The sequence below is a fragment of the Salpingoeca rosetta genome (assembly GCF_000188695.1).
Source record: "Salpingoeca rosetta unplaced genomic scaffold supercont1.22, whole genome shotgun sequence".
Classification (NCBI taxonomy): domain Eukaryota; class Choanoflagellata; order Craspedida; family Salpingoecidae; genus Salpingoeca; species Salpingoeca rosetta.
In genome coordinates, this window is record NW_004754912.1 from 1,156,422 (window position 1) to 1,167,983 (window position 11,562).

Consider the following 11,562-nt stretch of genomic DNA (forward strand, 5'->3'; position numbering starts at 1 on the left):
TGGTGGTGGTGCGACATGTTTGCGTTGGCTCGATAACGTTCAATCTTTTATGGTGTCGTATTCAACATCGAGTGAAGTGGCGATGTGTTCCTGTTCTCCGCCACACCTCTCCTTATGTTACACGTTGTCACGACGCTTCTGATGGAACTGAGACGTCAAAGAGGGTGCCTGTACGCACACGTGCGCGTACCTGCGTCAGCTGCTCCGGCGTCAGCTGCAACGAACAAGATGCAAGATGAAGAGGGCGGGGGGGGGAGGAGGGGGGAAGAGGGAGGAGGGGACATGAGTGGACCGAAGTACCAGGATGCACACACACATACACACGCACACACACACACACACACACACACACACACACACACACACACACACACACACACACACACACACACACACACACACACACACACCGTCTTGACGAGGAGCTGGATGGCGCCTGCGCCTGTAGCCTTGATGCGAGCAACCACCTCCTTCTGGGAGAGGAAGTACACAAGCTCGCCGTTGAGCGCAATAAACACATCGCCCACGTGCAGGCCCGCAACCTCCGCCGCACTCCCTTCATCGAGCGCCGTCACCGTCACTGGCGCATTGCCTGCGTCACACAACAATGGTCACACACACAGATACACAGACACAAAATGAAAGAAAAGAAGCAAATCACATGTGAGCAACGGGCGCACACGCATGCGTACATATGTGCGAGCTTGCATGTATGCACGTGTGTACATGCGTGTGTGTGTGCATGCGCCCACGCTTGCTTGCATTTTCATATGCGCGTGCATGTGCAGGTGGCACCGCCTCGATGACACAACATGGCCGCACCTTTGATCACGAAGCCAAAGCCATCTGGCCCGCGCTGGAGGGAAACGCAGCGCACGTTCGTGGTGAACTCGACCTGATGCGAGGAGAGCGCAGCAGGCCATGCGGTATGATGGAGCAAAGTGAGAGGAGGAGGGTTCACACGCAGGAGAGCGGGCAGCAGTGGCTCATGTTAGCGACACGTTGTCAATGATCCAATACAATGCAGCCCTCACAACAAGACCACCAGAAGTGTGCATGCGCACACACGCGCACATACGCAAGAACCATGCATGTCTTCTCTCGCTGGCGTGTTACATTACCGTGCCATCGCCGTCGCTTGAGGGTGAAGCGTCATCAGATGCCTGCAGTGGTGGCACTGGTGACGTTTGGGCAGGATGGTCTTGCACAGATGTTGTTGCTGTTGCTGTTGCTGTTGCTGCTGTTGTTGATGCGGTCTGTGTGGACGCTGGTGGTGCAATCACGCCGTCCACGTAACCATCGCCGTGTTCGCCTTGTGAGTGTTGTTGGTGTTGTTGCTCGGGTGTACTGGGCTTGGTGCCCACGCGAACTTCCTCGTCTTCGCCCCGCTCGCCACTGGCCTGCTGCTGTTTGCTGGTGCGAGCAAAGCGCTTGCGTATTGCGCTTGCCGCAAGCGAGAACGGCTTCTTAATCTTCTGCTTCTTTTGCAGCGTGTTGTCATCATCGCCACCATCACCTCCATCACCATCGCACCCTTGTGCTGTTGGCTGCGGGTCTGTGCTGCTCTCTGCACCCATGGCACCATCACGCCCATGGTCACCACCACCTTCGTCATCGTCGTCATCATTCAGCCAAACACTTCGCAACCTCACTGTGCGTGGCTCTGCCATGTTTCGTGGATCTCCTTCATATTGCTGCTGCTGCTGCTGCTGCTGCTGCTGCTGCTGTTGTTGTTGTTGTTGTTGTTGTTGTTGTTGTTGTTGTTGTTGTTGTTGTTGTTGTTGTTGTTGTTGTTGTCGACGTCGCGTTGCAGAGGCGGGTACGGCGTTGTGCGGGTTGAACGACGGCTGCTGCTGATGCTGCGCCATGTGTGGCGATGGCTGTCGCTGCTGCCGCATGTGCTGTGCATTGGCGGGCCCTCGAGCGCGCACGTGTGTGTTTGGCGGCATCCCTCGCATCGCCACTGTTGGTCCGTCACGACCCCGCCCCTGTGCTGGGGGCGGCGGTCGAGTGTGCTGCTGCAAGCGCTGGTGATGCTGGGACCGCAGGTGTGGCCGTGGTGGCCTCATGTTGGGGTAGGTGGGTGCTGCTGGTCTTGCCTGCTGCCGCAGCAGCTGTGGCTGACGCACTGAACGTTGTTGTCGTTCCTGCTGCTGGTAGTGGGGCTGGTGAAGAGGATTTGCGCGCGCCCTGAGTGTTCCTGCCTTCGCTGGTGGAGATTGCACTGCCGAAGCAACAAACTGCTGCTGCTGCTGCTGCTGCTGCTGCTGCTGCTGCTGCTGTTGTTGTTGTTGTTGTTGTTGTTGTTGTTGTTGTTGTTGTTGTTGTTGTTGTTGTTGTTGTTGTTGTTGTTGTTGTTGTTGTTGTTGTTGTTGTTGTTGTTGTTGTTGTTGTGGGTGGTGCGTAGCAGGTGGCTGAAGTGCTGGATCATCCACATACCCAGACGTCAGCCCTTCCTTCTTCTTCGTCTCCGCGTGCAGTGCTGGATCATCCACATACCCAGACGTCAGCCCTTCCTTCTTCTTCGTCTCCGCGTGCAGTGCTGGATCATCCACATACCCAGACGTCAGCCCTTCCTTCTTCTTCGTCTCCGCGTGCAGTGCTGGATCATCCACATACCCAGACGTCAGCCCTCCCTTCTCCTTCGTCTCCGCATGCAGTGCTGGATCATCCACGTACCCAGACGTCAGCCCTTCCTTCTCCTTCGTCTCCGCATGCAGTGCTGGATCATCCACATACCCAGACGTCAGCCCTCCCTTCTTCTTCTTCGTCTCCGCGTGCAGTGCTGGATCATCCACATACCCAGACGTCAGCCCTCCCTTCTTCTTCTTCGTCTCCGCGTGCAGTGCTGGATCATCCACATACCCAGACGTCAGCTCTTCCTTCTTCTTCGTCTCCGCGTGCAGTGCTGGATCATCCACGTACCCAGACGTCAGGCCTTCCTTGTTCACCTCTCCATCGCCATCATCCTCGCACAAGGACGGATCATCCACATACCCAGATGCCCCGACCTGCAGTCCCGCCATTCCCTCGCCCGTATCGCCACCCCCGTCGCAAGTAGTCATTGCGCTCACGTGCTCGTCGCCAGGGGCAACCACACCACTGCTGTACGCTGCGTTTGCGCGCATCTTGATGTCTGGCGCGCCAACGACGCCGTTCGAGAACGACGCGAACGTGTGTGCATATGTGAGCGCGTCGATGGCAGAGAGGATGGAGGCCACGTGTTTTGCGGCAGGCCGGTGGGCGGGGCCAGGCGCCCAGCATGACGTCATCACCTATCAAAACCATGTGGGGGGGGGACGCATCGTCAACGACAGACACGGGTGCAGCTGCGCCTGTCTATGCCTCACACTCTCCCCTCCCCCCTCCCCCCTTTTCACCTGCTTCCTGCACTGACGCCTTCCTGCACCAAGCCGGCCCTGCGTTAACGACTCTTCAACAACCAACCAACCAACCAACCAACCAACCAACCAACCAACCAACCAACCAACCAACCAACCAACCAACCAACCAACCAACCAACCAACCAACCAACCAACCAATACCCTCCATCTCCTTCTCATTTTCTGTCCTCCACAAGTGTCGCACCTCAAAGACCTGCTCCGGACACGCTTCGGGACGCTCGAGTGTGCTGCCACTGGAAATAAGGTCCACAACTTCCTCGTCTGTCGTTCCCGTCCACGGCTCCCGCGCAAACGACAGCACCTCTGCACATGCAGCGAGTGGTGGCGGTGGTAGTGGAAGTGGTGGTGAAGGTGAGAAGTAAGAGGTTTTGTGGCTCTGCATGTGAGTGAAAGAAGAAGGAAGCACGGTACACAGGCGAGTGAGCATGTGCATGAAAAACGCATCCACATAAGAGCGTGCACACATACGCACCCCACATGGTGACGCCCAGCATCCAGACGTTTGATGCGGGTTCGAGTGTGTGTGTTTGCAGTGTTTCCGGTGCCTGCAACAGCGCACGGTATGAAGGGACGGTGGGCGGGTGCAGTGGATGGCATGGAATGCGAAGGGAGGGGGGATGGGTGAAAAACCAGGAACGTGGCGTGCTGTGTGAAGTCGTGTCCAACCCACACAAGTCTCACAAAGCACACACACACACACACACACACACACACACACACACACACACACACACACACACACACACACACACACACACACACACACACACACACACACACGTTGTACAATGCGCACGTGCTGTACATACCAGCCAGCGGAGTGGCACTTGCGTGCCGTTGAACTCGGCGTAGTTCTGTGGACACGTGGCAGGCCCCGTGCCCAGGTTGCACAGCTTCACATGCAGTTTGCTGGTGATGAAGAACGCAGCTGCACTCACATCTGGTGATGGGTTTGCGCACGCAAAAAGGGCAAGGGAGGGCGTGGGGCAAGGGAAGTGAATCAAAATAAAGCACCAAACTTTAACACTTCAGTGCGCACCAAAGATGGAAGCTCAAGGAAGGTTTCACACACACACACACACACACACACACACACACACACACACACACACACACACACACACACACACACACACACACACACACACACACACACACACACACGCACACGCACGCACACACGCACACTCACTCTCTCACAAACAATCACCTTCTCACAAACAAGCGCGCACTTAATCAAAATCACACACACGCACACACACGCAAACACACTCACTCTCTCACAAACAAACGCACATTCAAACAAACACACAAACACGCATGAGCGTACCGTCAGCGGTGACCCCTTGTGAGTGGAGGTATGCGACGGCCTTGCAGCAGGCGAGGCAGATTTGGATCTGCTCGTTGACGCTGATGCTGGCCTGTTCTTCGTGATCTGGGTCACTGCGGCTGATGCGCAAGAAGTGGTGCAGGGTGCCGCGGAACACATTTTCCAAGGCGGCAAAGCCCGGCGACGCGGCCACTGCACAGCCGATGACGCGAACAAGCGCAGGCTGCGCTGTGCTGGCTGCGCAAGCGACGCGCTGGCGGAACGCGTCTGCGTCCTCCTCCCGCTCCTGCAGGACGAGCAGCGCCGTCTGTGCACCGTACTTGTGGGGCGCTGTGATCTCCGCCTCCAGCACGGGCCCAAACGTGCCCTGGCCAACCTCGCGCACGACGGTGAGGTCGCTCCGGTTCATCGCTGGCAGCTCAACGGAGGGCGAGGAGGCAGAGGAGGAGGTTGACTGTGGGGGCGGTGTCGACGCCGCTGGTGACGACAGGCTCTCATCGATGCTGCTGCTGCTCACATAGTGTTTGTTTTCTGTCATCATCATGCCTCTGGACCTTGGCTTCTTCTTCTTCTTCTTCTCCCCATCACCACCACCATTGATGGCTGGTGGTATGGGTGGCCCGCCTGGCCGCGCCTGCTTCTGGCCCATCGTCGTGCGTGCGCGTGCGTGTGTGTGTGTGTGCAGGGTGAAGGGTGAACAAGGAGCGAGCTGGAGGAGTGGTCTTGTCTCTGTTGCAGCTGTGAGCTGGATGTTGTTGTTCTTCCTTCTCCTCTTCCGCCAACTCCTGCCAGATTTTGCCGAGTCAGCAACAACTGTTAAAAGTGCAACGAATTCCCAGCACTGCCTCCGCGACGGTTGTAGATTATTGTTGGGAGATACCGGCAACTATTCTCTTTTCGCTGTTTGTTTTTTGTTGTTCCACACACCTCTCTCTCTCCTCTCTCTCTTCTGGTGTTCAACTCGCTCGCTCGCCCAACAACAACAAACAACAGCACACACACACCGCAAAAGAAGCAACATCAAAGGCAACAGCAAGGTAAGACCTCCTCCCTCCACCATGCCCAGCTGGCTGGCCGGCTGGTTGGTTGTCAGTATGGCAGCCGATGGCAGTGCGCAGGGGGTGACGACGGTGCTGTTCAATGCCTTTGTCTGGTTTCGGTGGTTTGACGCACCAAACATGGCATGTTCTCGAGCGAACAAAACGCCATCAACCACTCTGCTTGACCCAGCCGCATTCCTTTTGTCTGGCTCGCTCGTCAGTTTTTTTTTTTCTCTCTCTCTCCTCTTGATGTGGTTGTCGTCGCCTACCTTGTCTTGCTTGCTTTGCTTGTCCATCTCTCTGTCTGTCTGTCTGTGGCCTCTCTTCCACACGCGCACGCCTTTGTTCCATTAGCTTCCGTGGCGTGGACAAACACTCAAACCCGCACGCACATCACACACACACACACGCACACACGCACACACACAAACACACACTCTCTCTCTTCTGTCCCTTCCTGTTTTGTGCAAAGCAGCGGTACGGTTGTTCGTTTGTGTGCGTGCACTGCATTCCAATAGGTTTCGGTTGGTGTGTGGTGGTGGGCGTGCGATCGATTGGGGGGCCAAGGGCGAATCGGGTGGGGGGAAAAACTGGCAGCCAACACAAACAACCACCCCCGTCCGTGTTGATGTGTTTGCACTCCTCTCCTGCCGACACTCATTTCTTGCACCACAGTCAACGCTTTGACTTCTCTTTCCGCCACCTCCTCGCCACCTCCTCTCCACCACTCTCCCCCATATCACGCACCACCATCACTGATCACCCACACGCTGGTTGATTGATTGGTTGGTTGGTTGATTGATTACTCACACATTGTTCTCCACCACCACCACCACCACCCCCACCCCTTGGTGATCCACCATCCATCGCACCATCGTTTTCGGGACTGCCCTTTCGTTGTGGTGTACATCCCTCTCCTCAACCACAACTGCGCATACCAACTCGCCGCCAACCGTCCACGCACACACACGAACCAACCAACCCGACCCGCGTTCGGCCTTCCCTTTTGACTTCGTGATGCTGCCTGCTCACGGCGTGCGTATTAAACACACGGCCGCGTCTCTGCACGACAGGTATCGCGAGCGATCCACCTCGAAGCGCGCCGCCGCCACATCCACAGCCGCAGACCTTCCCCTTCCTCAGGGCACAACTCGAACCATCATGGACGACGACAGCAGGCGTCGCACCACATCCTTTGTTGACCCTGCTGAGATGCAGGAAGGCAACGACAAGTACGACCCACTCACAGGCGCAATGGACGGCATGAACGTCAACGGTGCGTTTGTTCCTGTGCATGATTATTTGTGTCTGTGTGTGTCGGTGTTGTGGTTGGTTGTGTGATAATGTGCGTTTGTGTTTGTTTGTTAGTTTATGTGCTTGCATGCATGATTGCGTGTATGTCTGTGTTGTCTGTGGTTTGATGTTGTTGTTGTTGTTGTTGTTGTTGTTGTTGTTGTTGTTGTTGTTGTTGTTGTTGCAGTTGTTTGTGTGCTGCGTCTGTGTCTCTCGAACTTCCGCGTCGCCGCTGGCGTTCGACGTGTGCGCATCACATTGACACATGATGTGTGTTGGTTGGCGCTGGTGGGGTTGGTGCATGCAGGCACGATGACGAAGGTGCGTGCCATGCGCGGGCCTTCGCGCCGCGCAATTGAAGAGGAGATCCAATACGGCGACCTCTCTGTTGTCGGCAACGGCTCCTTTGGCGTCGTCTTCAAGACAAAGATGATCGACAGTAAAGGCACACACAACGTCGCCCTCAAGAAGGTCTTGCAAGACCGCCGATACAAGGTGTGCGAATTGGGTTTGTGCGTGGCGTGTGTCTGTATGTATGTATGTATGTATGTACGTATGTATGTATGTGTATGTGTCTGGTTCTGGTTCTGTGTGTGTATGTATGTATGTATGTATGTGTCTGTTTCTGTGTGTGTGTGTGTGTGTGTGCGTGTGTGTTCCTGTCTGTGGGTGTGAGTCCCTTGCCCGTCCGTGCCATACGTCCTCCTCCAACCCACCCCTCACCGTGTCCACGCCTTGCTGCATCTCTGTGCGATCAGAACCGCGAGCTTGAGATTATGCGGGAGGTTGGCCACCGCAACATTGTCGAGCTCAAGTGGTTCTTCTTCACCCCGGGTGCCAAGGTGTGCACACGCTTCCCAGTTGTTTCACGACCGTGCCTTTGTGTCTGTGTTGTAAGGGTGTGCATGTGTGCACGTGGACGCCATGATGCTGTTGTGCTGCTCTCTTCTGTGTGTGTGTGTGTGTGTCAATCCCCCCCCCCCACCAAATCGCTTATTGCTCATTGCTCACCACTTTGCCACCACCCACCTACCCACCACCACCACCTCCGTGCATGCATGCATGCATTCAAACAGAACGACACATATCTGAACCTGGTGATGGAGTTTATGCCCACGTCCCTGGGCCAGTTCTCGGACGGGTACTGCAAGCGCAAGATGCAGATGCCCGCATTCTACGTCAAGGTTACAACAGAGACAATGATGCTTGTCGTGCACAGACACGTGCACGTTTCACGTCGCTTGTCATGGATGTGGCTTGTCTTGCATGTTGTGTGCTTGGTGGATGTGTCGGCAAAGCTGTGTGACCAATGTGTGCGTCCAACAATACTTTCATTCCATACTCACCTCTCCGCACCATTTCTCCTCCCTTCCTCCCTCGCCATGCTTCATGTTGCTGTGCACAGCTGTCTGTGTACCAGATGTTCCGTGCACTTGCGTACCTGCACGGGCGTGGCATCTGTCACCGCGACATCAAGCCCCAAAACCTCCTCCTCAACGTCAGCGCCGGCGTCCTCAAGCTCTGCGACTTTGGATGGTCAGTCAGAATTGTCTTGTGTTGTGCGCGCGCGCGTGTGTGTGAGTTGTGTGTGTGTGTGAGTTGTGTGTGTGTGGGTGCGCGCGTGTGTGTCAGCTTGTGCCGGCCGTGCCATCACGCCCCTTTCCCTCACTTACGCCGTCTCTCCCCCCCCTACTTCTCCAATGACATTGACACACACCAACAGTGCCAAGCAGCTGCACTCTGACCAGCCGAATGTGTCGTACATCTGCTCGCGCTACTACCGCGCACCAGAGCTCTGCATTGGCGCCTCTTTCTACAGCACAGCCATCGGTCTGTTTCGTTTCGTCCTCAGCGCCCTTTTTTTGTGTGTGTTCGTGTATGTTCGTGTATGTGGGTACGTGCTTACGTCTCTACGCCTATTCACCACTCTTCTGCCATCTTTCGCTTTTGTGTGTATGAACAGATGTGTGGAGTGGCGCATGCGTGATGGCGGAGCTGCTGATGAACAGACCCATCTTCAGAGGAACAAAGAGCTCAGATCAGATGGAGAAGATCATGAGGGTGAGTCATCCCGTGCTGCGCCGTTTGTTGCAACTCTATCAATCTTGTTGCCTGTGTCTCTGGCTTGCGGGGTTTACGTGTCCTGAACACCCTTGCACTGTCTTCTTCCTTTGCTTCTGCGTTCTCCGTGCTCACACGGCTAGCCACCACCACCTCCTCCTCCTCTTCACCCTCCTCCTCATCGTCGTCATCGTCGTCTGCTGCGCTGCAGGTGCTTGGTGCGCCCTCGTCCACGGAGCTGCGCGCAATGAACCCGGAGTTCCGCGGCTCCCTCTCCTCCCCGCGCACCACCTCCCTTGAAGACGTGCGTGGTATTGCGTGGCGGTGTCTGTCTGTGTGTCTGTCTGTGTGTCCCTGTGCCTCTTTTCCTGTTGCCATTGCATGCCTGTGTCTGTCTACCTCCTCACCATCCCTCTTGCACATCCCCGCCCGAAAAACCCAAAAAAACAATCCCTCTGCAGCTGCTGCGCGTGCGCCCCTCCGCCGAGCGCGCCGTCGAGATTGACCTCCTCAAGAAGTACGTATGCACACGCACGTAGCTGCACATACACACGCACACGCATGAGTCCTCCTCATCCATTTGCTCGCCATTGTTGGTATCATTCATTGACTCACCCCTCCACCAACACACTCACGCCACCTGGTATCGTCTTCTGCGTGCACGCTTATTGCAGGACGTTTGCGTATGTGCCGAAGAAGCGGCCCACGTCGATTGAGGTGCTCGCGCACCCGTTCTTTGACGAGCTGCGCGACCCCAAGACGTCCCTGCCAAACGGCAACCCGCTCCCAGAACTCTTCGACTTCACCCCAGAAGGTGCCATCGCCGTGTGTGTGTGTGTGTGTGTGTGTGTGTGTGTGTGTGTGTGTGTGTGTGTGTGTGTGTGTGCTTGCTTTCTTCCCCTTTTGCTCTCGTGCACCCTCGTCAATCGCCTTTGCACGCGTATTGCGTTCTTCAAGCACAACGTCACCACGCGCTCACGACCTTCCACGCCCGCCGCTGCTTTCGTTGTTTCTTGCAGAGCTGGCCCTGTCTCCCGGCATTGAGAAGCGACTGAAGCCCAAGGCTTAAACCACCACCACCACCACCCCCACCCCCCCCCCTTTCGCCCTCCCCTCCTCCCTTCCCTCCTCTTCCTCTCGTCTCTCGTTCCTCTCCTCACCCTCGCCATGAGGTGATGAAAAGGCAGATGAGTGCGCGCGTGTTATTCCGCCCGCTCCCCTCCCCCCTTGACTCACTTCCCCTTTTTCTGTTCCTCTCTTTCGCCCACCTTGCTTTTTGCACTTTTTTTTTTCTTTCTTCGTTCTTTCTTTGTTCTTCTGTTCACCTTTTCTGTCTCCTTCTCCTTCGTTGCGTTGTTTCCTTTGTGTCCACACGCATACACCCATTCACGCAAATATGACAACGTCACGCACCACCACCTCTGCCACGCCGGCATGTGCCTCTTCTTCTTCTTCGTCTCTTGTTCTCCATTGCTGTACACGTTTGCTGCTGCACCTTGTCCCTGCAGTCTTTTCTTTTTTCTGTTGGCTGTTGCGATTCGGCAAGCGCCGTGGCTTTTTCGCTTCATTTCGCTGCTGCTCGTTCATCCATCCATTCCCCCCTTTGTGTAGACCCGTTTACTCTTGTTGTGCACGTGTGTGTGTGTGTGTGTGTGTGTGTGTGTGTGTGTGTGTGTGTGTGTGTGTGTGTTTGTTGTGAGGGGAGAATGCAGGAGAGTCTGTGCGCATGTGTGCTACCTGAAGTCCGCAAGAGAAAGTGACCAACCCAATCAAACTTTGGAGGTGATGCTGAGAGACGTGTGTAACGAGAAAGTAGGGCTTAACGATGCATGATGTATGTAATGTGATGATGAATGCATGGCGATTTCCATCCATCACGACAACAGAAGTGGCGACGATGGTTCGCATGGTTCCACGTCCAGCTGGTTGAGGGATGCGGTGAGGTGGAGTTTCCAGTTGGAACCCTGCGTGTTGCCACACTTGCGGTACGTCACCGTGGTGTTACACGATGTGTCTGGCAACGACTGCCCCAGCCCTGCCAGCGTCACCGTAACCCCAACCCCCAGTTTCGTAGGTGCCTGTGTGTGTGTGTGTGTGTGTGTGTGTGTGTGTGTGTGTGTGTGTGTGTGTGTGTGTGTGTGTGTGTGTGTGTGTGTGTGTGTGTGTGTGTGTGTGTGTGTGTGTGTGTCGAAATTTAATTTCCTAATTTTATTACGTTCCTCATCTTGCTCTGCCGCCTGGTGCTGTCCCGGAGCGTGAGGATTTTTTTAGTGTATTGGCTGGATATTTGAGGCATATCTCCCCCACCTCGAAGCCCGAACTGAATTAATTTAGTCAGAAACTTATTTCTATATTCATAGCCCTGCTCTTGCCTGAGATTCAACATTGGTTGCTCAAAGCAAGTAAATTGAGATCTTGCCAGGGACGTCATGCC

General features: G+C 55.4%; 3 protein-coding genes across 3 annotated transcripts in view; 1 reads left to right on the forward strand and 2 right to left on the reverse strand.

Annotated features, from left to right (window-relative positions):
* The window catches only part of PTSG_07484 (TK protein kinase), a gene marked incomplete at its 3' end in the record, with an annotated part of 6,620 nt that extends 1,036 nt beyond the window's left edge, over window positions 1-5,584 (reverse strand). The window contains exons 1-10 of the mRNA XM_004990933.1: window positions 4,735-5,584; window positions 4,214-4,344; window positions 3,877-3,949; window positions 3,589-3,707; window positions 2,440-3,275; window positions 1,982-2,036; window positions 1,122-1,724; window positions 823-895; window positions 411-592; window positions 191-214 (exon numbers count right to left, since the gene is read on the reverse strand). Coding sequence (XP_004990990.1) covers window positions 191-214; window positions 411-592; window positions 823-895; window positions 1,122-1,724; window positions 1,982-2,036; window positions 2,440-3,275; window positions 3,589-3,707; window positions 3,877-3,949; window positions 4,214-4,344; window positions 4,735-5,383 — 2,745 coding nt within the window. The 5' untranslated portion in view covers window positions 5,384-5,584. The remainder of the gene's footprint in view (window positions 1-190; window positions 215-410; window positions 593-822; window positions 896-1,121; window positions 1,725-1,981; window positions 2,037-2,439; window positions 3,276-3,588; window positions 3,708-3,876; window positions 3,950-4,213; window positions 4,345-4,734) is intronic.
* Window positions 5,585-6,935: 1,351 nt separating this feature from the next.
* PTSG_07485 (CMGC/GSK protein kinase) lies at window positions 6,936-10,197 on the forward strand (the record flags this gene model as incomplete). Its single annotated transcript, XM_004990934.1, has 11 exons — window positions 6,936-7,050; window positions 7,375-7,562; window positions 7,826-7,909; window positions 8,144-8,251; window positions 8,473-8,603; window positions 8,791-8,897; window positions 9,031-9,128; window positions 9,340-9,432; window positions 9,590-9,645; window positions 9,803-9,942; window positions 10,148-10,197. 11 exons carry the CDS (start codon window positions 6,936-6,938, stop codon window positions 10,195-10,197), a joined length of 1,170 nt encoding a protein of 389 aa, XP_004990991.1.
* Window positions 10,198-10,725: 528 nt separating this feature from the next.
* PTSG_07486 (uncharacterized protein) overlaps window positions 10,726-11,562 on the reverse strand; it is a 1,789-nt gene continuing 952 nt past the window's right edge. Inside the window, exon 3 of the mRNA XM_004990935.1 lies at window positions 10,726-11,206. Coding sequence (XP_004990992.1) covers window positions 11,003-11,206 — 204 coding nt within the window. The 3' untranslated portion in view covers window positions 10,726-11,002. The remainder of the gene's footprint in view (window positions 11,207-11,562) is intronic.